The 27,733-nt window shown below is 43.9% G+C and overlaps 1 protein-coding gene across 1 annotated transcript in view; it reads left to right on the forward strand.

Annotated features, from left to right (window-relative positions):
- Window positions 1-26,614, forward strand: part of LOC146344730 (protein-glutamine gamma-glutamyltransferase 4-like) — a 28,794-nt gene extending 2,180 nt beyond the window's left edge. The window contains exons 3-14 of the mRNA XM_084858105.1: window positions 1,455-1,561; window positions 3,211-3,340; window positions 5,064-5,185; window positions 6,516-6,623; window positions 6,934-7,108; window positions 7,785-7,917; window positions 9,555-9,658; window positions 20,283-20,534; window positions 22,389-22,691; window positions 23,368-23,537; window positions 24,984-25,120; window positions 26,419-26,614. Coding sequence (XP_084714231.1) covers window positions 1,455-1,561; window positions 3,211-3,340; window positions 5,064-5,185; window positions 6,516-6,623; window positions 6,934-7,108; window positions 7,785-7,917; window positions 9,555-9,658; window positions 20,283-20,534; window positions 22,389-22,691; window positions 23,368-23,537; window positions 24,984-25,120; window positions 26,419-26,560 — 1,883 coding nt within the window. The 3' untranslated portion in view covers window positions 26,561-26,614. The remainder of the gene's footprint in view (window positions 1-1,454; window positions 1,562-3,210; window positions 3,341-5,063; window positions 5,186-6,515; window positions 6,624-6,933; window positions 7,109-7,784; window positions 7,918-9,554; window positions 9,659-20,282; window positions 20,535-22,388; window positions 22,692-23,367; window positions 23,538-24,983; window positions 25,121-26,418) is intronic.
- Window positions 26,615-27,733: the final 1,119 nt, after the last annotated feature.

The raw sequence follows: 27,733 nt of genomic DNA on the forward strand, positions 1-27,733 counted from the left end.
CAGAGCAGAGGAAATGGAAGCGAGAGCACATATTGTTTATTATCCCATCTTCTTTCAAGTGGCCCATGGGACTTCCAGAAAATCTCCCATCCAGGTACTGGCCAGGCTGAGGCTTGGTTACCTTTAACAATGTAGTTATATTCCCTCAAACCATCCTGCTCCTTCACTACAAGGTGAACAACACATAATGCCCTCCTCTGATATCTGAGACTTTATTTAGCAGATTCTACTTGGTCATTTCCCCCCTATTCTCTAAAACCATGGGGGCTAGAAACTAGGGATGGCGGAGAATTCCGCCACGGATTTCAGTGAGGCCAAATGCACTGGCATTCGGCCCCCTGAAATCCGTGGCGGAACGGCCTGCTGCCCCCCGCCCCCCCACAGATCTTCCCCGGGACGAGACTTACCTGGGGCGGATGTTCCAGACGGCGGCGGCTCCAGCAGCGGCTTCAATGGCGGCTGGTCTTCCGACCGGCTGCTGCCGCTGCCATTTGCAGTCTGGTCGTGTGTGTGTGTGTGTGTGTGTGTGTGTGTTTTTACACAGGCATGATAGGCTACATAAAGACTTACGTAGCCTATCACGTCTAGGTTAAAAAAAAAAAACGCTTACACAAATGGCAGCGGCTACAGCAGCCGCCATTTGCATTCCTTATTTTTCACCTTAGTCTACGTAAATATTTACGTAGGCTAAAACAGCAAATCAAAAAGGAATGCAAATAGCGCCCACTACGCTATTTGCTTTCCCCTTTATTTTCGCCATAATAGTCTACGTAAATAGTTACGTAGACTAAGACGGCGAAAAATAAGGAACGCAAATGGCGGCCGCCATAGCCGCCGCCATTTGCATACACGTTTTTGTTTTTTAACCCAGACGTGATAGGCTACGTGAGTCTTTATGTAGCCTATCACGGTTGAATACAGGGATGCAAACGGCAGTGGCTATGGCAGCCGCCATCTGTGTCCCTGCTACCCAGTGGCCAGGTGGCCGGCTGCTGGCGGAGCCGGCCAGCGGCTCCACGGAATCCCCGCGGAGCGGAGCCGGCTGGGCAGGACTCCGGGGGGAGGGACCTACTGCGCAGGACTCCGGGGGGAGGGACCTACGGGGGGAGGGACCCCCCCTACTGCGAAGCAGATCCGCGAAACGGTAAGTAACTTTTATACATCCCTACTAGAAACATGATCTTTTTTTCATCAAGGTTCTCTCAGTTCTACACCAGATGACACACTTGTGTTTAAATAAACTGTTATACTTAAATAAACTGTTATACTGTTAACTGTTTAGAGACTAAATGTAACCAATTCGGTATTTGATAATTTGTATGTTTCCTCACAATGGAACTGGGCATCATTAGTACAGTATATGTAAATATATCAATCAAAGGTGGACAGAAAATGAAGAGTGCTGGCCTGCCGTTCTCTGAACAGCGCACTATTAGTTTGTTTTTGTTTTTCAGGTGAAGATCCAAAGCCACCCAATGGGACTCTTTTATCCTTGGATGCAAGGTCAGGACAAGATGATCACTTTTGGCATGCCAACATCCTTAAGACAGATAAGAAGGAGGTAGCTAAGTATGGGATATCTTATGCTGAAATTATTCAATTAGAGCACTCTTTGACATTTTGTGCTGGCACATGGAAGCTGGTTTAAATCACTACGTGACAGGAGGTGGTGAACCTTTCACTGTATTCTTTTGTGATACCCTTTACGGCATCAAGAAAAGAGTAAGTGCCTAATGGACTGTAGGGTCAAGAAAGATTGCAATAAAATAAATAGAATAATAGAACTGGCAATATCTCTAATGTCTCTATACAAATCTATGGTGCAACCATAGTTGGAATACTGTGAACAGTTCTGGTCACTGCATCCCAGAAAGAACACTGTAGAGCTGAAAAAGGTGCAGAAAAGGGTGACCAAAATGATCAAGGGTCTGGAGCAACTCTTCTTTAAGGAATAATTAAAATGTCTGGGGCTTTTTACCTGAGAAAAAAGAGCAAATAATGGGGGACATGTATAAAGTTATGTATGGTATGGAGAAAGTGGATAGAAAAACTTCTCCCTCTCTCTTAATTGCTGTGAACTGCCCAGAGAGCTTCGGCTATTGGGCCGTATAAAAATATAAATAAATAAATAAAAATGAGAACCTGGGATCATCCAATGAAAATTAATGATGAGAGAGTCAGAGTGGACAAAAGGAAGTGCTTCTTTCACTCGGCATGTAGTTAACCTACGGAATACACTATCACAGGATGTACTGGTGGCCACCAACTTGGATGGCTTTAAAAGGGGATTGGACAAATTAATAGAGGGCAAGACTATCAACGGCTACTAGTCCTGATGGCTATATATTACCTCCAGAATCGGAGGCAGTATGCCTCTCAATATCAGTTGCTAGGGAGCTGTTGTGGGAGAGTTCTCTAGCACTCACGGCGGTGGTGTGTGACCAGCCCACAAAATCATTCAAGTGGGGCAAGACAATAGCAGATTAAAAGCTTCATATGATCAAACCCCCACATGTGGGCTTCTCATGGGCATCTGGTTGGTCACTGTGGGAATGGAATGCTAGAATTCATAGGTCTTTGGTCTGATCCAGCAGGGCTCTTCTGCTCTTATCAAATACATTTAACAAATAGTAAGACTGGAAGCTTTGGAAGTGGTGCTATAGCCAACTTCCTCTTGCCAAATATGATTATGGATTAGTCAAAAGGGTGAGCCCATGTTAACAAAAACCGCAAGAAACATTTTTTTTATTGAAAAAGTGGGTATCAAATATCTTTGATACAAAATATCAGATCCTGATGCAATCTGAGACAAAGACACACCACCAGAGAACATTAAGGACAGTTGGCCATGTTGTTTGGGGCTGACGGGAGTTGAAACCATCACCTGAGCATTGGCTGGTAAGATATTGCGACGACTCCTTTAAATTGCTCTATGTGTCGGCACATGTGAATGTATTTGTTTCCAGTGGCTCATCTCCTGAAAGGTCCAGAAAGGGTACCTGTTTCCTTTCCTTCAATTGGCTGGGCAAACGTTTCAGTGTGAGATTTGCTAACATGGGCTTCTTTAATTATTTCTGAAAGTGTATTTTACCACTTAAGCAACAGAGTGTCTAGTGCAAATTAGTGTCCCCATTTACACAGGGTGATGGGATACCTGGTTATGACGACATAATCATATTATAGTATTATGACGATCTTGTGTTTTCTTAGTGCCTCATCTCTGTGACCAGTCCAGCAGATGCAATGGTTGGGAAATACTGTCTGAATGTGGAAACAGGGCCTAATGTTTATAATCCTGGGGAGAAAAATATCTATGTTTTGTTCAACCCTTGGAGTGAAGGTAATCAATGTGATGGTTAACTTCTATCACTGCTATGTAAGAGATGTATCATTTAGGTATTTTCTCCAAAAACCAGTGAGGCTTGATTATCCCATGATCCCATAAGGTTTAATAGGATTGTCAGGCTGTGAAACTCTAAATTTTAGTTGCTGCTCACCATATAGCCATAGTATCACAATGGCAGTTGTTTAAGCATAAGCAGGGACAGAATTCAGCAGACAATGACACCCCAAAAACAAAGCCTTGGCTCAAATACAACCGTGTCAACCAAATTTGAGCTCTCCAGTATTTTACTGAATCTTTTCACTGCAGTGGCTGAAATGGGATCTCTCCAGGTCACTATGTAATATGAAACAAGAAGAGAATCATTATCCAGGAAACCACTTGATAATATACATTAACCTACCACCAGGCTGGCCCTACCATCGGGCAGAGTGAGGCAGCAGATTTTGGTTTGTCATGGAAGGGCAGCCAATTGAGCTTTACTTTGTTATTATTGTATTTTTACTGCCAGGGATGGGGAGAGAGGTACTTGCAGGATTGTCTGCATTCTGTGCCAAAATGACTTGGCTGGCTTTGGGTACAATGCGCCTTGGCTGGAGTGGGATGGAGGGAGCACCATTTGCTGCTCTGCTTCAGGCAGCAAAATGTATTGGGCTAGCCCCAACCTACTGTTCTGTAATGGTAGCTGTTTTGTGTTGTGGCTACCTGTAGCTGGAACAGGGAAGCAAGCCAGAACACAAATTGATAGTTTGCATGAGAGAATTCAGGTCCATCTGTTGTCTTACCTGTATTTCCACCAAAGTCTATCGGTTTCTGAGCAATTGTTTAGTGGAGCCAGGCTTCGCAGAGATGCAACACTGGCAATTTTATTAGCAGGGATGCTGATATCATCTGCCAGCCCCATCTGATTTCTTTGCTTCCTCTGAACTTAGCTGCAATCCTCACAGTAGCTGGGGTTGGGATGCTGAAGAAATCCTCAACTGATTTAAAGGAGGTCGGATTCCTAAGACTCCAACCTCCAAAATCCACAGTAGACCGGCTCTCCTTGCTGGAACTGGCAGGAAGAGCAGAAGGGTTGTGCACTACTTGCAGATTTGTCTAAATTTTCCCTTTAAAAATGGCAACATATGTAAATTGTGTAAGCACAGTAAAGTGCTCAGTTATGCGTCAATTGTGGTTGCAGTTTGCATATAATACATTAATTACAGCCGTAATTTTCCTAAGATACATCTCTTGCCATTTTTAAAGGAAAAAATTTAGATGGAATCTGCAAGCCAGACCAGGGGCTTCAGAGAATCTGTCAAGTCCCCAGAGGGCCGTATTTCCCCATGATAGACATCCCTGGACCAGACCCAGGTAGATTCGGACATTCCTATCTGGGCGGGAATAAATTTTCCCGGCAACAATATATTCTCTGTTGTAATGCAAAGTATTTTGGAATGGCTTGGTCTTGAAAGGGAAATAAAAACCCATTGGCTTTACAAAATACCTGCTCCACTAGAACTGGTTTGTTGATACGGATCAATGCAGCTGCATGAACATTTGGACTCTCCTTGGAGGTGTGGCTACAGGGACTGTCATGAGCACTTGCACTTCAAAATTTACCACTATGCCACTGTTTCTGACAGCTGCAAGCCCGACCCTGAGAGTGTTTCTCTCCAGCCAGGCTTTCTGACAATTGACTACAAAACCAAGTAATGCATTCATGTGTTTGTTTTAGCTGATTCTGTTTACATGCCTGATGATGATCAAAGAGCTGAGTATGTGCTCAATGATACTGGATATCAGTATTCTGGATCATCCTTAGGACGTATATTTGCAAGACCTTGGAATTTTGGTCAGGTAAAATTTCACATCTTTCCTCTCTTTCTGTCTGTCCTTTAGACACAAGCTTGCACTGCTATCTCACTTGAATAAATGTCAATGCAAAATGTATAGTGGAAACAAAAGCAATAAGGAGATACATTTTGCTGCCTAAATGCTGGCTGGCGTAATACAGTGCAGCCCTTTTGAGCCACTCCTCCACTGTATGTGTGTAAACACACACACACACACACACACTGTGAAGGTTCGAGGCCTACAGAGGCAAGGAAAAGAAAAAGTCAGGCCTAGAGGCAAGGAGTTTTTTGTTGGGAGGGGGTATCCCTGAGAGGCGTAGTTTCATTTTCCCCAGTTAAGTTTCAGTTTCATTTCCCCGGTTAAGTTTCAGTTTCATTTCCCCAGTTAAGTTTAATTTCTTCAGGTTTGAAACAGTACTTTCAGTTTTGAGGGAGGAGGGTATATAAAGAGAATGAGAGAGCCAGTAAGAGCAGAGTCAGGGAGCCCAGAGCCTGAAGAGGGAGCAGGAAGAAGCAGCCTGGAGAAGACTAAGTACAGCTAGGATAAAGGAACTTGAGTTTTGCAACTTATATTTTCTCTTAATGCCTTTTGTATCACTCAGCTCTATTGTATAAATACCTTTAGTTGTAATTTGCTTGCCTTAATTTACAAGTAAACTGTTGCGATTAAACCATGGATCTAGAGTGTCAATCATCCCACACCTATAGCTTAAACCACACATTATTAGAAAGGGGAAGGTAAAAGAAGGAAGGTGGGACTCTTAAGGAGGCAAGAGATCCTTAAGGAGTTGCTCAGGGGGTCCCCGTCATAAGGGGAACCCCCCCCCCCACACACACACCCATAAAAATGGTAGTCATGACATAGTAAAAAGGAGTAAATAACCCACACTCCTAGTCCACCTCCTTAGGCACATACCTGGCAATTCTCAATGAGCTTTTTGGCCGTTAGAGATTGAGTTAGTGTGATGCTCTGCTACCTTTTATGAATGAACAGAGTCCCCTATACATTCAAAGAAGATGCTGGCTGTATAAAACACTTCGTGTAGGTGGCAGCACAGGCCTTAGAAGGATCTCTGTACCCTGACTAAATATTGTTTGCTGCAAAACAGCAACAAGTATCTCAGCCTGTTCCATTTTTTATTGGAGGCCAATAAAACTCTGATTTGAGGCCCTTTAAAAAGAGTGCATTTCACAAGCATTAAATTCACTTGAAACTCTTATGAAATATTTTAATCTCACATGAATTTAAGCATCTTTATGTCGTATTAAGTAAAGGAAAGGGTATTTTTCAGCCATGAGCAGCTTAACAGTGACTGAACTTGGCTTTCAAACAGTTTGAGGAAAACATCTTGGATTGTTGCATGTACCTTCTGGACGAGAGCCAGCTGAAGCCGACTCCTAGAAGAGATCCTGTGTACACCGCCAGGGCCATGTCAGCTTTGGTATGTCCTTTAATAAATGCTTTAACACAGATTGGATTCTTTTAGATCAGGGAGAAGATGAAGACCACTCCTTGCTTTAGCCACTCACTCTGAGCAGATTCAGATGCTAATGACAGAAGACCGCTTTCCACAACAGGCAATTCATGTATCAGGAAGCAACATTCAAACCTGCAGATGTGCTGAGTAACTGAGAAGAGACCATCAGGAGTTAATCTAGCAGTGGTACAGCTGCTACAGAATGTGGACAGAATGTAGAGGGCAGGGGAGGGGGTTGTGCCATATGTTTTTGTTCTCTCCATCTGTTTCTTAGGTCAACTCTGAGGATGATCAAGGAGTGTTATCTGCTAGCTGGTCAGGGCACTATCCTCATGGTATTCTTCCTCTGGCCTGGACCGGAAGTGTCCCAATTTTGCAGCAGTATTACAGAACCCAAAAAAGTGTCCGTTATGGCCAGTGCTGGGTTTTCTCCGGTGTGCTTACCACAGGTACAGTATGCACCTTGGCGATGGCCTACGTCTTCTGTGATGAACTCAATGGAACCTTCATGTTCAGACGCCGCATATCTCAGAATGTCAGATGCTGGGAACATTCCAGAGGGAAGCCTGTTGCCTTTTAGCCTCTCTTCACAGACTTCCCAGAGGCATCGGCTTGGCCGCTGTTGGCAACAGGAAGCTGGACTAGATGGACCTTTCATCTGATCCACCAGAGCTCTTTTTCTTTTTCTTTTTTTGATGGCTCTTTTTCAGAGGCCATCAAAGCCACTCCAGCACTTAGCCTGTTGTGCAGCTATCCCAAACCTGGCAGCCCCCAGATGTGTTGGACTACAACTCCCATCATCTGCCAACCAGCCTGTCCTGTGGCTGGTGGGTGATGGGATGTGTAGTCCAACACATCTGGAGGGTGCCAGGTTGGGAAGGCTGGTGGTCATGCTGGATGGGAAAGATGGGAGTTGTAGCCCAAACATACCTGGAGAGTGCCAGGTTGAGGAAGGCTGATCTTGTGGATACTGCAGCCAGGCCAGCCTCAGATGTGACAACTAGGAATAGAGCCCAGTCCCTTTCACACCATGCTACATCCCTCAGAAAGCAATAGTGGGCGTCGCTACAGGGAGCCGAGCAAAGGCATCACCTTCAAGGCTTGATCTCCTTCTCTGTCTTCCAGTCATGCGCTGTCTGGGGATTCCAGCCAGAAGTGTGACCGCCTTCGAATGTGCTCATGATGCCGAGGCAAATATAAACATGGATAAATACTACAATGAAAAGGGAGAAATGTTGTCCATATCAGACTCTGTTTGGTAACTACAACAGTTTCTTAATTAGTCCCCTTGTAAGGTCATGGTTGGGGGCGGGGCTGAGAAAACGATAACTTTTGGTGTGCCTTTGAATACTATCCTCTTCACCCTCTTCCCCATTTGTACTGTACAGATCCAGAGTGGAACCAGAATCTAGTTATAACTAAATATGTCTGCATTCTGGAATAGTAGTAGTAGTAGTGATAACAATAATAATATCTTCTGCTATTATACTCAGAATGGCAGCACAAGGACAAAAACAATACAATATAATAAAAAAAATTACACATAATAACATAGTAGATCAGCCTCCCCCAACCTGGTGGCCATACTGGCTGGGGATAATGGGAGCTGTAGTCCAACACTTCCAGAGGGCACCAGGTCAGGGGAGGCTTAGATTGTGAAGGCCTGTAATACAACCAGTACTACAAAATCCCACAGTGAAGAGATTACAGATGTGCCGTCTTAAAAGCCAGTGCCAGTGGAACTATGAAAGATGTTATACTTGAAATTACCCTTGAAACAAAAGTGTCTTCAGCTTCTGATGAGAAAGATACAGAAAGAAGGGGCTGTTGGATTTTGAATGGGAGAGCATTTCAATGCCATGTCACCACCACAGAAGAAAAGACAGCCTCGCGCATTTGTCTGGTGGCTACCTTTTCTTCACAGACGCCATTTCTTCTTGTCGTAAGGCACCTCACTCGATACCTCCACCCCAGATGGCTGTGCCAGTCACTCTCACCTCGCTACAGCCCTGAGTGGAACTCTCAGGCTAGTTAAAAGAACAGTGTTTGGGCTTCTCTTGCTTGCTTTCTGCTATGACACTTTGCAGCAACCATCGAGTGCTCTTCTGACGGCAATTATATCTCTCTTTCAGAACCTTTCATGGCAGGAAGCATAGCTCATTGGTAGAGCCCCTGCTTTGAACACAGAAGGTTCTGGATTCAGTTCCAAGCATCTTTGATGACAAAGGTAGCTGGGCTGAGAGAGAACTCCTGAGCCGCTGAGAAGCCACCACCAGCACAGGGCTAGATGAGTCCATGGATTGGTGTCCATTAGCATCCAGCATTCTCTGTGGCTTTCAGTAAGAGTCAAATCAATCCAAGTGGGCAGTTTCTGCTCAGAAATATCTATACAGTCAAATATACACATTAGACCAGGAGTCCCCAACAGTTTTGGGTCAGAGGGCATATTTGGAATGTTGAGGTATTGTGCGTGCGCTCACAAAATGGCTACCATGGTGGGCATGGCCAGTCCCAAACACTTATTTCCCAGAAAGCAAACAGGTGAGACTAAAGAAAAGTATTTAGGTTCCTGGGCAGATTACAAAGTGGAGGTGTGGCCTGAGCTCCAAACCACAAAACCAATATTTTGAACTCAAATAAAAATGGTGCTGGAGGATAACACTTCCGTTTGCAGCATGCCAGCTTCTTTTTTTGCTTAATGAGAAAAAGCTTAAGAAATATAATAAAAATCAAGAGGGGCATAGAGCCTGGCAGGCACCAAGAGATGTATCTTTGGGCACACTGATGCCCATGGGCACCACGTTGAAGACCACAGCATTAGACTTGGTTTAGAACATGAAACTGCACTTGAGAATATTTTTTATGTTTTCCATTCTGAAACCTAACTGCACGCAGGAATTTCCATGTATGGAATGATGTCTGGATGAAAAGGCTGGACTTACCAAAGGGCTTTGATGGCTGGCAGGTGATTGACAGCACACCTCTGGAAGACAGCCAAGGTAAGACTTGTCTGATGAATTAAAGGAAAAGCAAAATTAAAGATTAAAAATCTGTTTTATGAAAAATTAGCTAAACTAAAACCAGTTAAGTTCTTTCCCCACTGATCCCACATTCTGCGACGTGCAAAGACTCATTTAGTGCTCTGAATAAATTATGCAGGTTTTACTATTGGTAATATTTTGTGCAATTAGATGTAGTTAGGCCAGGGGTGCGGAACCTCTTTCAGGCAGAGGGCTGACTCCATTTGGAGAAGCTTTTGAGGCCCACATTTTAGTGGTGGGTGGGAACAAAGGCAAAAGGGGCGGGGCCAAAATAGCTCCATATTTTAGCTTCAAGCTTTAGTGGTTAAGACGCTGAACTGCAGACTGGAAGGTCGGCAGGTCAGCAGTTCGAGACCCGAGTGCTGCGTGACGGAGTGAGCTCCCGTCTTCAGTCCCAGCTTCTGCCAACCTAGCAGTTCGAAAGCAAGAAATTGCAAGTAGATAAATAGGTACCGCCTCGGCGGGAAAGGTAACAGCGTTCCGTGCGCCTCGGTGTTCAGTCATGCCGGCCACATGACCACGGAAGCGTCTTCGGACAGCGCTGGCTCTTCGGCTTAGAAACGGGGATGAGCACCGCACCCTATAGTCGGACACGACTGGTTGGGGACACCTTTACCTTTACCTTGCTGCCAGTAACTAAGCCTTAGGAGAAGCATTTCAGCCCTTTAGAACGGCGGCGGGAGCACCTTGACAATGGCGTGGATGACAATGACAGTGGCACCTGGAGAGCCCTCTTAAGAGAGCCACCACTGGGAAAATTGCACTAAAGCTGGGAAAACCACCAAGCCATCAGTGGTTGGGAGGAAGGGGCCACGGCTACCTGGAGAACCCTGGAGGGCTAGATTTAGAAGCAACAGTGCCAATAGGGACCAGAAAAAACAGCTGTAAGGCTGGAAACCAAAGTCAGAAAAGAAACAGCTGCATCAATTTAATTCCCAACTCATTTCGACATTTGGTCTTTATCAAGTGAACTGAAGAATACAAAATATAAAATACATGGTAAGTGATATATAATGTACACCAAAACACTTAAAATACATTTTTACATGTTTCCAAAAGAATTCTTGAATAATATGTGTTGACTAATTAAAATCTTCAAAACATGCTAAGCTATCCTAAAAAGAATGTTAAAATTCATAAATAATAGTAAAACATTATTTTAATTAGTCAACACATATTATTCAAGAATTATTTTGGAAACATGTAAAATGTATTTTAAGTGTTTTGGTGTACATTATATATCACTTATCATGTATATTTTGTATTCTTCGGTTCCCTTGATAAAGACCAAGTATGGAAACGCATTGGGAATTAAATTGCTGCAGCTGGGGCTGGATTTGGACCCTTGGCCTGAGGTTCTGCTCCCTTGGATTAGACAGAGGTAATGACACAGGAATGTTGGTGTACCAGCATCCCAGTTGTGGAGCATCCCCACCAGGAAGGTTAGTCTAGTCTCCTCCTTGGTGTCCTTTAGACAGCTGGTGAAAACGATATTTTTCTGCCGAGTTTTTAAGTTTTAAGTTAATACCGCTCTTTTTATCATTAATCACCAGTTTTAAAATATGCTTTGAGTTTGGGGTCTTTTATGTATTTGAATCTTTGTCCATCGCCTTGAGCACTCTTTGAGTGGAAGGACACTCAGTTCTGAAGCTGGATCTGTGATGTGTTAATTGTTGGCAAAGAATGTCACAAAGTGTTGTTGCTGATGTTGTTGTTGGTGGTGGTATTTGGGGAAAATGCTTCACATTCAAAAACTGGTAGTAAAATGCTGTCTTAGGACCTATTTTCATAACCATTTGGGCACGTTGTAGCTGGGGGGAAAGCCTGCCCGTGTTGACCCCCAGATGCTCCCAACCTATTGTGGGCAACATGCTCCGCATTTGGCTGTCAGCATGCACTGAGAAGTGCTGGCTGGAAAAGCAATCCTTGTCAGATGACCACTACATACTGAACTAGTTGTGAGCACAGAGCATGGTAGGACTGGGCAAGCGCTTGCTTCTCCCCATAGATATTCTTAAATATCTGGACGGCCCAGAAAGGTGGCAAACAGTCCACTTCTCCCCAGGGCAATCCCCATGTTACCTCTGATGTACACCTGAAGTATGTGGTTGCCACAAAACAAGAGAATGTGCTTTGTGAAGAATAAGATGGATGACCAAAGCCAAACCTGCTGTAAGCAGAGAGAGCCAGAAGTGCATCAGAATGAAGAGAAGTAATGTGCAATGTAGACATCCCTTCAGAGTGCATCTGCTCTGGAGCTTTTTCCTTCTCTTTGTCTGCATTAAACTGAAAGGCTGGGAACGTTCCACATGATTCTTTGCTAGGGAGGACCTTATAGGTCCCTTGCAAGTCCCTTGTGCTTTTTGGAGTGTCGAGGCGGAATGTGTCTTGAGTGTGTATCTGTCACCTATAAAAGGAAAACCTGTAATGCAGGTGAGCTATGCAAGTCAGCCGTGATGGTGCCATCTCACATGATTTCCATTGGAGGATCAATGGCTACTAGTCGTGTTGGCTATATATTACTCACAGTACTGGAGGCAATATGCCTTTGTATACCAGTTGCTGGGGAAGACAAGTGGGAAGGCGCTGTTGCACTCCTGTCCTGTTTGTGGACTTCCCACAGGCATCTGGTTGGCCACTGTGTGAACAGAATGCTGGACTAGATAAGCCTTTGGTCTGATCCAACAGGGCTGCTCTTATGTTCTTATGAGTTTTGGATAAAGATGACAAATGACTTGGTGAAATATGAGAACAATAAATAATTGTAAATTTTACAGCCTTTCAATCATCTGCATTCAAACATCAGGAAATTAGTTGCACTTGGAGACTGGCGATAACATTTTTATGGGGCTGCTTTGAGTATATTTCAGCGTAGAAATGTGGGATAATACTATTTTAAATCAAATAAATATATTATGGGCAAATTTTCAGTGACCCATTTTCATCTAGATTTCATGGGATTATAATACAAAGCTTTGGGAACTGGAACCATAATTTAGCGATTGTTGCTACTATTCTTTAGCTGTGATTTGAGTTCCAGATGGAAACAGGCAGAGTTTAGCGAGCCCCTGAGTTCTTAATACAACTAGGGGGGGAAATTAACATTCTTCATATTTATCTGTAGACGCCATTTCTTCTTGTCGTAAGGCACCTCACTCGATACCTCCACCCCAGATGGCTGTGCCAGTCACTCTCACCTCGCTACAGCCCTGAGTGGAACTCTCAGGCTAGTTAAAAGAACAGTGTTTGGGCTTCTCTTGCTTGCTTTCTGCTATGACACTTTGCAGCAACCATCGAGTGCTCTTCTGACGGCAATTATATCTCTCTTTCAGAACCTTTCATGGCAGGAAGCATAGCTCATTGGTAGAGCCCCTGCTTTGAACACAGAAGGTTCTGGATTCAGTTCCAAGCATCTTTGATGACAAAGGTAGCTGGGCTGAGAGAGAACTCCTGAGCCGCTGAGAAGCCACCACCAGCACAGGGCTAGATGAGTCCATGGATTGGTGTCCATTAGCATCCAGCATTCTCTGTGGCTTTCAGTAAGAGTCAAATCAATCCAAGTGGGCAGTTTCTGCTCAGAAATATCTATACAGTCAAATATACACATTAGACCAGGAGTCCCCAACAGTTTTGGGTCAGAGGGCATATTTGGAATGTTGAGGTATTGTGCGTGCGCTCACAAAATGGCTACCATGGTGGGCATGGCCAGTCCCAAACACTTATTTCCCAGAAAGCAAACAGGTGAGACTAAAGAAAAGTATTTAGGTTCCTGGGCAGATTACAAAGTGGAGGTGTGGCCTGAGCTCCAAACCACAAAACCAATATTTTGAACTCAAATAAAAATGGTGCTGGAGGATAACACTTCCGTTTGCAGCATGCCAGCTTCTTTTTTTGCTTAATGAGAAAAAGCTTAAGAAATATAATAAAAATCAAGAGGGGCATAGAGCCTGGCAGGCACCAAGAGATGTATCTTTGGGCACACTGATGCCCATGGGCACCACGTTGAAGACCACAGCATTAGACTTGGTTTAGAACATGAAACTGCACTTGAGAATATTTTTTATGTTTTCCATTCTGAAACCTAACTGCACGCAGGAATTTCCATGTATGGAATGATGTCTGGATGAAAAGGCTGGACTTACCAAAGGGCTTTGATGGCTGGCAGGTGATTGACAGCACACCTCTGGAAGACAGCCAAGGTAAGACTTGTCTGATGAATTAAAGGAAAAGCAAAATTAAAGATTAAAAATCTGTTTTATGAAAAATTAGCTAAACTAAAACCAGTTAAGTTCTTTCCCCACTGATCCCACATTCTGCGACGTGCAAAGACTCATTTAGTGCTCTGAATAAATTATGCAGGTTTTACTATTGGTAATATTTTGTGCAATTAGATGTAGTTAGGCCAGGGGTGCGGAACCTCTTTCAGGCAGAGGGCTGACTCCATTTGGAGAAGCTTTTGAGGCCCACATTTTAGTGGTGGGTGGGAACAAAGGCAAAAGGGGCGGGGCCAAAATAGCTCCATATTTTAGCTTCAAGCTTTAGTGGTTAAGACGCTGAACTGCAGACTGGAAGGTCGGCAGGTCAGCAGTTCGAGACCCGAGTGCTGCGTGACGGAGTGAGCTCCCGTCTTCAGTCCCAGCTTCTGCCAACCTAGCAGTTCGAAAGCAAGAAATTGCAAGTAGATAAATAGGTACCGCCTCGGCGGGAAAGGTAACAGCGTTCCGTGCGCCTCGGTGTTCAGTCATGCCGGCCACATGACCACGGAAGCGTCTTCGGACAGCGCTGGCTCTTCGGCTTAGAAACGGGGATGAGCACCGCACCCTATAGTCGGACACGACTGGTTGGGGACACCTTTACCTTTACCTTGCTGCCAGTAACTAAGCCTTAGGAGAAGCATTTCAGCCCTTTAGAACGGCGGCGGGAGCACCTTGACAATGACGTGGATGACAATGACAGTGGCACCTGGAGAGCCCTCTTAAGAGAGCCACCACTGGGAAAATTGCACTAAAGCTGGGAAAACCACCAAGCCATCAGTGGTTGGGAGGAAGGGGCCACGGCTACCTGGAGAACCCTGGAGGGCTAGATTTAGAAGCAACAGTGCCAATAGGGACCAGGAAAAACAGCTGTAAGGCTGGAAACCAAAGTCAGAAAAGAAACAGCTGCATCAATTTAATTCCCAACTCATTTTGACATTTGGTCTTTATCAAGTGAACTGAAGAATACAAAATATAAAATACATGGTAAGTGATATATAATGTACACCAAAACACTTAAAATACATTTTTACATGTTTCCAAAAGAATTCTTGAATAATATGTGTTGACTAATTAAAATCTTCAAAACATGCTAAGCTATCCTAAAAAGAATGTTAAAATTCATAAATAATAGTAAAACATTATTTTAATTAGTCAACACATAGAATAGTAGGGTTGGAAGGGGCCTACAAGGCCATCGAGTCCAACCCCCTGCTCAGTGCAGGAATCCAAGTCAGAGCATCCCTGACAAATGGCTGTCCAGCCTCGTCTTGAAGGCCTCCAGTGTGGGAGAGCCCACCACCTCCCCAGGTAATTGGTTCCATTGCCGTATTGCTCTGACACTCAGGAAGTTTTTCCTGATGTTCAGTCGGAATCTGGCTTCCTGTAACTTGAGCCCATTATTCCGTGTCCTGCACTCTGGGATGATCAAGAAGAGATCCTGGCCTTCTTCTCTGTGACAACCTTTCAAGTACTTGAAGAGTGCTATCATATCTCCCCTCAGTCTTCTCTTCTCAAGGCTAAACATGCCCAGTTCTTTCAGTCTCTCTTCATAGGGCTTTGTTTCCAGTCCCCTGATCATCTTTGTTGCCCTCCTTTGAACCCTCTCCAGTTTGTCTGCATCCTTCTTAAAGTGTGGTGCCCAGAACTGGACACAGTACTCCAGATGAGGCCTAACCAGTGCTGAGTAGAGGGGAACTAGTACTTCCCGGGATTTGGAAGCGATGCTTCTATGAATGCAGCCCAAAATAGCATTTGCCTTTTTTGCAGCCACATCACATTGTTGGCTCATATTCAGCTTGTGATCGACGACAATTCCAAGATCCTTCTCGCTCGTAGTGTGGTTGAGCCACGTATCCCCCATCTTGTAACTGTGCATTTGGTTTCTTTTTCCTAGGTGCAGAACTTGGCATTTGTCCCTATTAAATGCCATTCTGTTGTTTTCTGCCCAGCACTCCAGTCTATCCAGATCACTTTGAATTTTGTTTCTGTCTTCCAAAGTATTAGCTATCCCTCCCAATTTTGTGTCATCTGCAAATTTGATCAGCATTCCCTGCACCTCCTCCTCCAAGTCATTAATAAAAATGTTGAAGAGCACTGGGCCCAGGACTGAGCCCTGCGGTACCCCACTCGTTACCTCTCCCCAGCTTGAGAAGGTCCCATTGATAAGCACTCTTTGAGTCCGATTCTGTAGCCAACTGTGGATCCACATGATCGTTGTTTCATCTAGCCCACTTCGAGCTAGTTTGCTCATCAGGATATCATGGGGCACTTTGTCGAAAGCTTTGCTGAAGTCGAGGTATATGATGTCTACAGCATTCCCACGGTCTACAAGGGAGGTGACTTGATCAAAAAATGAGATCAGATTTGTCTGGCAGGACTTGTTTTTGACAAATCCATGTTGGCTTCGAGTAATCACGGCATTGTTGTCAAGGTGCTTCCAGATGGATTGCTTTATGATCTGCTCCAGAATTTTCCCAGGGATTGATGTCAGACTGACTGGTCTGTAGTTCCCAGGTTCCTCCTTTTTACCCTTTTTGAAGATAGGGACAACGTTAGCCCTCCTCCAGTCATCTGGCACTTCCTCGGTCCTCCATGATTTCTCAAAGAGAATAGACAGCGGTTCTGAGAGTTCTTCTGCCAGTTCCTTTATGACTCTAGGATGCAGTTCATCTGGCCCTGGAGATTTGAACTCATTCAAAGTAATGAGGTGTTCCTTGACCATATGCCTGTCGATCTCAAGCTGCAATCCTGCCCCTTCAGCCTGTACTTCGCCTTTGCCAGGGGGGTCATAGACCCTCTTTTGGGAGAAGACTGAGCCAAAGTAGGAATTGAGCACCTCTGCCTTTTCTTTGTCCTCTGTTATCATTTTGCCATCCTTATTTAATAGCTGAACAACCATTTCTTTCCTCTGCCTTTTACTATGCACGTAGCTGAAGAAAGCCTTTTTGTTGTTTTTAGCATCCCTCGCTAACCTCACCTCGTTCTCCGCTTTAGCCTTCCTGACGCCATCCCTGCAATTCTGTGCTACCTGCCTGTACTCTTCCTTTGTTACTTGGCCTTCTTTCCACTTCCTATATGTGTCCTTTTTTGTTTTCAGGTCATCCCTAAGCTTTTTGTGAAGCCACATTGGCTTCTTCTGTTGTCTTCCACCTTTTCTTCTTGTTGGAATTGTTTGTGATTGTGCCTTGAGAATTTCCTTTTTTAAAAGTTCCCACCCATCTTGGACTCCTTTTCTCGCTAGCATTGCTTGCCATGGGACCTTACTGATCATTGTTCTGAGTTTATTAAAATCAGCTTTCCTAAAATCCAGGGTACGCGTTTGAGTACACTCGGCTTTTGCTTCCCTTAGAACCAAGAACTCAAGTACAACATGGTCGCTTTCCCCCAGAGTTCCTGTAACTGCTACTTTATCCACTAAGTCATCTCTGTTGGTTAGGATCAAGTCAAGGATAGCCGATCCTCTAGTTCCTTCCTCTACTTTCTGTAGGAGGAAGTTATCCGCCACACAAGTCAGGAATTTCCTGGAGGGGCCATGTTTTGCAGAATTTGTCTCCCAACAAATATCGGGGAAATTGAAGTCCCCCATTACTACTACATCATGCTTCCTTAAAACATTGGCTATTTGCTTTTCAAAAGTTTCATCCTTGTCTTCTCCTTGATTGGGTGGCCGGTAGTAGACTCCGACCACCAGGTTCCTTTTATTCTTTGCTCCATTTATTTCAACCCAGATGCTCTCGATGGGGCTACCAAGCTCCTCCTCCTGTATTTCTGTGCAGAGATATGTATTTTTCACATACAGTGCAACCCCGCCTCCCTTTCTGTTCCTCCTGTTCTTTTTGAACAAGTTATATCCTTCAACTGCTGTATTCCAGTCATGAGAGTCATCCCACCAAGTCTCAGTTATACCTATCAAGTCATAATTTCCCTCCTGTATTAAGAGTTCAAGTTCGTTCTGTTTGTTTCCCATACTCTGGGCATTAGTATATAGACATCGAAGACCATGTGCTTCATAGTCTGGCTTTCTTCCTACCTGTGTCTGAAGACTATTATTGGACGCTATCAGAGCTGTTCTCTCCATTGCAGTGCATGCGCCTACATCCATTGTTACCCCCAACATTACATCTCCCTTCCCCGTAGGATTCAGTTTAAAGCCCTCCTGATGAAGTTCTTCATGCTGTGGCCAAACACATTCTTCCCAGCCTTTGTGAGGTGCAACCCATCCCTAGCCAACAGCCCATCTTCCAGGAAGTATAGCCCGTGGTCCCAGAATCCAAATCTCTCTCGTCGGCACCACCTTCGTAGCCAGTCATTCACCCGGAGTATTTTTCGTTCCCTTTCTATCCCTCTTCTAACTACTGGAAGGATGGATGAGAAAACTATTATTCAAGAATTATTTTGGAAACATGTAAAATGTATTTTAAGTGTTTTGGTGTACATTATATATCACTTATCATGTATATTTTGTATTCTTCGGTTCCCTTGATAAAGACCAAGTATGGAAACGCATTGGGAATTAAATTGCTGCAGCTGGGGCTGGATTTGGACCCTTGGCCTGAGGTTCTGCTCCCTTGGATTAGACAGAGGTAATGACACAGGAATGTTGGTGTACCAGCATCCCAGTTGTGGAGCATCCCCACCAGGAAGGTTAGTCTAGTCTCCTCCTTGGTGTCCTTTAGACAGCTGGTGAAAACGATATTTTTCTGCCGAGTTTTTAAGTTTTAAGTTAATACCGCTCTTTTTATCATTAATCACCAGTTTTAAAATATGCTTTGAGTTTGGGGTCTTTTATGTATTTGAATCTTTGTCCATCGCCTTGAGCACTCTTTGAGTGGAAGGACACTCAGTTCTGAAGCTGGATCTGTGATGTGTTAATTGTTGGCAAAGAATGTCACAAAGTGTTGTTGCTGATGTTGTTGTTGGTGGTGGTATTTGGGGAAAATGCTTCACATTCAAAAACTGGTAGTAAAATGCTGTCTTAGGACCTATTTTCATAACCATTTGGGCACGTTGTAGCTGGGGGGAAAGCCTGCCCGTGTTGACCCCCAGATGCTCCCAACCTATTGTGGGCAACATGCTCCGCATTTGGCTGTCAGCATGCACTGAGAAGTGCTGGCTGGAAAAGCAATCCTTGTCAGATGACCACTACATACTGAACTAGTTGTGAGCACAGAGCATGGTAGGACTGGGCAAGCGCTTGCTTCTCCCCATAGATATTCTTAAATATCTGGACGGCCCAGAAAGGTGGCAAACAGTCCACTTCTCCCCAGGGCAATCCCCATGTTACCTCTGATGTACACCTGAAGTATGTGGTTGCCACAAAACAAGAGAATGTGCTTTGTGAAGAATAAGATGGATGACCAAAGCCAAACCTGCTGTAAGCAGAGAGAGCCAGAAGTGCATCAGAATGAAGAGAAGTAATGTGCAATGTAGACATCCCTTCAGAGTGCATCTGCTCTGGAGCTTTTTCCTTCTCTTTGTCTGCATTAAACTGAAAGGCTGGGAACGTTCCACATGATTCTTTGCTAGGGAGGACCTTATAGGTCCCTTGCAAGTCCCTTGTGCTTTTTGGAGTGTCGAGGCGGAATGTGTCTTGAGTGTGTATCTGTCACCTATAAAAGGAAAACCTGTAATGCAGGTGAGCTATGCAAGTCAGCCGTGATGGTGCCATCTCACATGATTTCCATTGGAGGATCAATGGCTACTAGTCGTGTTGGCTATATATTACTCACAGTACTGGAGGCAATATGCCTTTGTATACCAGTTGCTGGGGAAGACAAGTGGGAAGGCGCTGTTGCACTCCTGTCCTGTTTGTGGACTTCCCACAGGCATCTGGTTGGCCACTGTGTGAACAGAATGCTGGACTAGATAAGCCTTTGGTCTGATCCAACAGGGCTGCTCTTATGTTCTTATGAGTTTTGGATAAAGATGACAAATGACTTGGTGAAATATGAGAACAATAAATAATTGTAAATTTTACAGCCTTTCAATCATCTGCATTCAAACATCAGGAAATTAGTTGCACTTGGAGACTGGCGATAACATTTTTATGGGGCTGCTTTGAGTATATTTCAGCGTAGAAATGTGGGATAATACTATTTTAAATCAAATAAATATATTATGGGCAAATTTTCAGTGACCCATTTTCATCTAGATTTCATGGGATTATAATACAAAGCTTTGGGAACTGGAACCATAATTTAGCGATTGTTGCTACTATTCTTTAGCTGTGATTTGAGTTCCAGATGGAAACAGGCAGAGTTTAGCGAGCCCCTGAGTTCTTAATACAACTAGGGGGGGAAATTAACATTCTTCATATTTATCTGTAGGACTTTTCCGATGTGGCCCTGCTCCATTAAAAGCAATCAAAACAGGAGAAGTCTATCTTCCATATGACACCATGTTTGTGTTTTCCGAAGTGAATGCAGACAAGGTTTATTGGCTTGTGAAGAATGTGAATGGGAAAGTCAAATACATCAAGAAATCTGTAGACACCAAGGCAATAGGAAAGAACATCAGCACCAAAGCTGTTGGAAAGAACAAACGTGAAGACATCACAGACCAATACAAATTTCCAGAAGGTAACTGATACACTGAGGTTTTCGTTTTCTTCACAGAGTAGAAAAGAGAAAAGCTTAGGTCATGAGATTTTTCTATAGTAGGCAGGGTAATCACCTAGCATACAAACTACCATGGTGTGTCTGTTGGAAGTGTGTGGAATGGCCCTTAGTTTGGGATTTTACATACTCCTCTAGTCTGATCCCAGTATAGTAAGTGTGCTGCTATATTTTGCACTGCCTGCAGTTTTCTGAACAGTTGTCAAAGGCAGCTGACTGTACAACTCATTGCAATATTCTAAATGAGGTTTTAGCAGTGGCCAGGTTATCTCTGTCCAGGTAGCACACCAGCTTTATCTGGTGAAAGGAGCTACACGGGCCACTTGGGTCTCTAATGATAAGGCTAGATCCAACAGCACCTTCAAACTGTGAACTGCATTTCTCAAAAGGAGTACAACCCCATCCAGAACAGATCTCCCTGCCAGTGGTGTAGTGGAGTCACGGCTCACAGGAACACAGCACAGGCACTTTTTTATTAGCAGGGATGTTCACATCACCTGCCACCCTTTTCAGAATTCCCTGTTCCTCTGAACTTAGCTGCAATCCTCACAGTAGCTGTGGGGGTAAATGAATTTTTCCAGCAACAATATATTATTCCTTGTTATAATGCAAAGTATTTTGGGATGGCCTGGTCTTGAATAGGCAATGAAGACCCATTAGCTTTACAAAAGACCTGCTCTTAGCAGATGACAACTCCTAGAACTGGTTTGTTGATATGGATCAACGCAGCTGCCTGCAATTTTGGACTCTCCTTGGGGGTGGGGGGCTATGGGGATTGTCATGATGAGCGCCTGCACTTCAGAATCTACCACTACACCACTGCTCCCGGTCGAAACAAATCGCCCACCCACAGCACCTCTGTGCTGACTAGATTGAACTTCAGTTAATTGGACATCCAGTCCCTTACTGATTTCAGACAACTTAGCACATCCACAGCTTCACCTGAATTTGATGAAAATGAGACATAGAGCCAGGTGTCATCAGCATAGCGATAACGCCACATACCAAACCTCGCTCGGTTGCTCCGTGTAGATGTCAAATAGGATCAGCAACAAAACAGAACTCATGAAGCACAGTAATAGTCCCCAGCAGCACCTTCTGGAACCAAGCAAAGTTGGAATGGAGCCACTGCAACACAGTGCCTCCCATGCTCATCCCAGACAGCCAGTCCAGAAGGATACTGTGGCAAATGGTACTGAAAGCTGCTGGGAGGTCCAGGAGAAGTGACACAATTGCACTCCCCTGACTCTTTCCCAGCACAGATCAGGGGTGTTGAACCTCAGGCCTGCAGGCTAAATCTGGCCCACCTGGGATCCCAGTCCAGCCTTTCAGGGTTCTCCAGATGGTCCTGCTTCCTCCCCCTGACCCCTGATCGTTTGGTGGTTTCCTGGCTTTTGCAGGATTTTTTCCCCCATTCCAAAAGTTTGAAATGACTCTCCTAAGGCTTAGTTACTGGCCATAAAAGCTTTAAGCTAAACATAAGTGCGTTTTTGGCCTCACTCCTTTTGCCTTTGTTCCCAGCCACCAATGGAATACAGCCGCTGAGAACTTCTCTGAAATTGAATCTGGTTCTCGAGCTGAAAGGGGTGCGACACTCCTGGCGTAGTTGTTTCTGTACCAAATCCCACACTGAAACCAGATTGAAATGGAATTTAGGTCATCAGAGTGTCCTTGCAAGAGGGGCTGGAATTTCCTAGCAATCTGCTTTAACCATGCAGCCTGAAATTGACCACTGAAATGCTGTCCAATGACTTCAGGACTGATTCTCTCTCTCTCTCTCTCTCTCTCTCTCTCTCTCTCCCTTTTCCTGGTTTTCAGGCTCTCTAGAGGAAAGGGAAGCTATGGAAAATGCTTTGTTTTATTTACACTATTCCCTTTCGCTATCTGGTGCAGCAGCACCTCGCCCTGAGCCTCCCATGGCAGACCTTGAGTTTGGGGTGGAAGAGGAAAAAACCGTGTCACCAGGACAACCCATTGATCTGAACATTGTGGTAAAGAGCAAGTCTGCCAGTGCACAGACAATTGACCTTTCTGCCTCTTGCCACCTGGAGTCATATACTGGGAAACTAGAATCCAGACTTACAAGTATCCAACAGACTGTCCAAACAGAAGGCAAGCCAGGTGTGTGTACAAAACCCCACAAAATCATCTCCCATGCCTTTTTATTTTGATGGTGGCTGTCCATCTCTCTAAGAGGAGGAGCACCTCAGATTTTGTCCCGGTGAGCTTCCCTTCATTGGGAACACACTTATGGGAGCCATAGGTCAGAATAGGACAGCCATTCCTATTTTGGCATCAGCTGAAGACTCTTCTTTTCAGGCAGTCATTTCCTGAATGATGAGTAAATTCCAGCCCCTGTTTTATTGATCCATTTGTATTTACTGTAACTCTTTGTATTTTGTGTTTTACCTGATTGTACACTACTCCAATATCTCTCAGTGTGGAGTGATTTATATATCTTATAATAAATCAGTAATACATAATAACATTCCCCTTTGTGAAGAGGCCTCTCTTGCACTCTCCAATCTACTTCTAATGTTTTCCACTTCAAGTGGAAGACACCGGAGAAGACAAGGGAGCAGGTATCAGCCGCATTCACTCCTTCCTTAGTCTGAAATTTCTGATCCAAGAAGGATATGTGCAGGTCAGTGACCATGGTCCTGTCTCCACCTTCTCTGATGCCTTCCCCTTGCAAACAGAAGCCATCGCCCTAAAAAGTATCCACCTGCAAGGCACCATGTTGTGCTTTGTCGTAGGTATGTTTCTCTTTAGCTCTCTCTTCGTTGTGTTGATGCAGTTATTCGGATTCCCCTGAAAGTAGCAGTTGATGCTTACATAAACACGTTGATTTCAACTGAGGATGAGCTTCTGGTCAAAGTCACTATTTTTGCAGAGGTTCAAGAAACCAAGGAGAATCTCACAAAACAGGTGACCTTGGCTTTCCAGTACCCACCTATCAGAGTGGAGGTAAGAAGTTATATGATAATAGTTCAGTGGTGAGATAGTAGTGGATACTTAGAAAACCTGAGAGTAGGAAAGCTGGAACCGCAAATAAAATAAGTAAATGGAAGATAATTCCAGAAGCAGAGAAGGCCCATAAAAGGAAAACCTGTCATGCAGTTATGTCATGCAAGTCAGCCATGAGCTCAGTCAACAGGAAAAATTCCATGGAGGACATTTGCATCTCTCACTCTACTTATGTGAACACAGGATATCATTAATTTGGAACAGGAAGCGTACTAAGAGGCTTTGGTAATTCAAGAAGGCCTTCTGGCCACAACAGATTTTACATTAGACATTAACAACTAATCAAGCGAAAATTACTGTAAGCTCTTGTGTGGCAAACCCCAAGAGAACAGGACAAGGTAGGGTTCACTGGCAATAGGTATTTGTGTAATAGCAGTGCTGCAGGGATCCTTGGCCTTCAGCGTAATGATGGCAGAGGGATTCCAGCTGAAGGATTAGAAGAGATTAGGGATATCCTGAGGAATTTGTTCTTTGGGAATTTGTTCTTTGGGAATTCTAATATGAACTGACCTGATCCACATTTCCTGGACTAATGTATGGATCAGAGCACAGTCATCTGTTGGATTTCACTCTTCTCTGAATTTTGCAATGCAGTTCTCAGCTCAAAAAATGTACCAAAATGCATATAGAAATGTGTATTTTAAAATGAAATATGTTTATTTAAACACAAATTTTCATGTGATTTTAAACATGCAAATTAATGCCAAAACAGGATAGATTGAACAATTAACACATGTGAAACTAACATGGACCAGAAATAGATCCATCCATACTTACAAGAGATGCTGCACCCACATTGCTCAAAAACGAGGATTAGGCTGCTTGCTTCATTGGCCTCAAATTAAACAGCATTTTACTTTTGAACTGGACCAAACAGTATGTTCTAACATCTATGACCCTGAACAGATAGCAGAGGACAAGAGACAAAAAGGAATGCATTACCTGTAAAGTAGGTAATGGTATCTTGCTAGATGGGTTACACATGCATGAATATCCTGATATGCATCCAGCTATGTGTATGCATATCAATCAACTTACAGCAAGATCTTGTGTCAAGCTAGGAGTAGAAAGTGAACCTCTCAAGGGGTCTTTTTACCCATACATAGTAGAATGCTGGTTTCTGCATCTTGAGCTTCCATTTGTGCCTAACCCAGAGAACCGTCCAGAGAGCTTTGACTACTGGGCAGTATAGAAAATAAATAAATACATAAAATGTGCCTGTTGCATGCCTGGGGTAATTCCTGGATCAGGGCATCCATGCAATCATATACTGAAGGTTACAAATAGATCCAGCTAGTGGCATTTATATTAATGCCAATTACATACATTTTTTGCATTCTCCCTCCCACTAAATCTGTTCTCTGATTACTCTTCTTTGTTTTACAGGTGCCAGAAACTACAAAGATTAATGAAAATTTTACCTGTGAATTTACTTTCAAGAATACACTGTCCATTCCCTTGGAAAACTGCAAACTGCATGTAGAAGGCCTAGGCATTTTTCCTGTGACCACATTTGACCAAGGGTAAGTTGAATGGAGTTAAAAGGGCCTTTACTCTTTTCATGGAGGAAACTGAAGCAGAACACAACAGGGTAATTTGATAGCTCATTATCTGCAAGCTATTTAAAAATAGAACAAAGGGCATTTAGTCCTTGGATTATCACAGCGTCATGTAAAGAGCCTGCAAACTTTCGTGAAGGAGCAATCTCAAAAGCAGGATAAAAGCTCTGTGTGAAGAAAGCCTACATCTTGTGGTAGCGAATTCCATAGTTTAACTATGCACTGTGTGAAGAAGTACTTCCTTTTATCTGTCCTGAATCTCCCACCAATCAGCTTCATGGGATGACCCTGGGTTCTAGTATTATGAGAGGAGAAAAATGTGTCCTTATCCACATCATACATACTTTTGTACACCTCTGTCATGTCTAAGCCACCGCGGCAGTAGGGCCGCGGTGGCTTAGTGGTTAAGACTAAGGTCAGCAGGACAGCAGTTCGAGACCCGAGTGCTGCGTGACGGAGTGAGCTCCCGTCTTCAGTCCCAGCTCCTGCCAACCTAGCAGTTCGAAAGCAAGAAATTGCAAGTAGATAAATAGGTACCGCTTCAGCGGGAAAGGTAACAGCATTCCGTGCACCTCGGTGTTCAGTCATGCCAGCCACATGACCACGGAAGCGTCTTCGGACAGCGCTGGCTCTTGGGCTTAGAAATGGAGATAAGCACCACACCCTAGAGTCGGACACGACTGGTTGGGGACACCTTTACCTTTTTTACCTTTTAGTATGATATTGCCCGTTTTATTCTCAATTTTTTTCCTAATTATGCCTAACATGGAGTTTGCCTTTTTTACAGCCGCCGCACACTGGGTTGACATTTTCATCAAACTGGCCACCACAACCCCAAGATCTCTCTCTTGGTCAGTCACTGCAAGCTCAGATCCCATCCATTATAGTTGGTAAACATGGCATGAAATATAGCCCTAGAGAAGCCATATGTTGGACTGATCCAGAGTCCGCTTTAGCCATACCATTGCCCACAGGTCCAGTCATTCCTTGTGGGCACAGGCAGCAACTCCAGTGCATACATGGAGCCTGCAAGGACTTCCCCTTCATTTTGATTCAGGGATAGCTCCATGTGTGCCATACTATTCACATGCAGACAGAGCAACCCCCTCACTACCAGTGAAGGGACAGCCTATTTGTGCGGGAACTCCACAGGTAATTTTGATTGGGGAGTTTGCCTATAAAGAATCTAGCGCATTAAGGACAATGTAAAGTAATATTTATTATTATTATTATTGTTATTATTATTATTATTTGTTTCTTAGGGATATACCACCTGGTAAAGTCTCTAAATCCAAAATAGTGTGTGCATCAAGGAAGATTGGGGAGAAAAAGATAGTCGCCAAGCTGAACTCCACCCAAGTAAAAGGAATAACCGAGGAAAAGTTTATTAGCATCACTGAATAGGGGCATTTCCAAATGCCATCAAGTGGTGTTGGTAGAGTGCGTCCTACAACTGAGTCTTGCTGGCACTGCTTGTAGCCTTGATTATGGGTCAAAAGATGAGAGACACGAAGGTAAATGTTAAGCTAAGAGAGTTTAAATTGCTTAAGGGTAGACCTGTTTTGATTCCAGTTAATAGGGATTTAATAGAGATTACTGAAATTTGCCCTTGCATGTGCAGAAATTTAAGAGCTTACAATGGATTAGAATGTGTTTTGTGGAATTTGGAGTGGGACGAATGTAGACGGCTTTAGGGAAAAGATGGCTGCTTTCCTCTTGCAAACAATTTTGGGATTTGCGCCTACCAGCATTAGCCAGTGCTTGTCTTTGCGGGTGACATAATGGTGGCTTTGCCAGCAGCTAATTCTACCACTTTCTGACTGCTTATCATTTGCAGGCCTAACTGCAGTATATTACAAACATGCAGCATACAGCCCACTTTTATTCCTCCAGAATAAGATATGCAGCATTTGCTATATGCTGCTATACAGTGTTACTCGGGGTTGTGTGTATTCCGCATTTTTGCACAGGCTCAGGAATGACATTAGGCACATCTTCAACCTTGTATGAAAAAGGGTGTGATCGATTCTCCTGTGCACACCCTTTTGTGGGTTAGATGAGTGTGTGGTACAGCTCACCAGTCTTCCATTACGTGCTATGGGAGGCCAGCACATTGCTGGCATTGCCTCTCTCTAGCTGCACCTGGATGGCACCCTAGAACTCTAGCCTGCATCTCTGCAGAGATATGCTTGAGAATGTGGGCAAAGTCTGGTAAAATCTCAAAGCCAGATTCAAGGCTGAGTTGGATTATGAATGATCAGGGGAAAAGCCTCCACTACCATAGAAGCTCTTGCCCCTCCTCATATTGAGCAGAAACAGAATAAATTAAGCACACTTGCGTAATATATACAAGTTGCTGAATTCTGCCTTCATATGGAATTTTCTCTTATTTGTTTTAACATGCAATAAACGTAGGCCTGCTTTTCCCTCAAGAACTATCATGTAACCTCAAAAAAGAACGTTTTTGTCTGTATCCTTTCTTTGTAAAATTGCACAGTAATAAATCTGTTTTTCCTGTTACACTTTGCATGACAAATAAAGAGTATCACTGACATCCATACCCTTTGCCTTTCTTTC

Source organism: Heloderma suspectum, chromosome 5 (assembly GCF_057233095.1).
Source record: "Heloderma suspectum isolate Gila_16-S chromosome 5, 16-S_ref, whole genome shotgun sequence".
NCBI classification, from domain to species: domain Eukaryota; kingdom Metazoa; phylum Chordata; class Lepidosauria; order Squamata; family Helodermatidae; genus Heloderma; species Heloderma suspectum.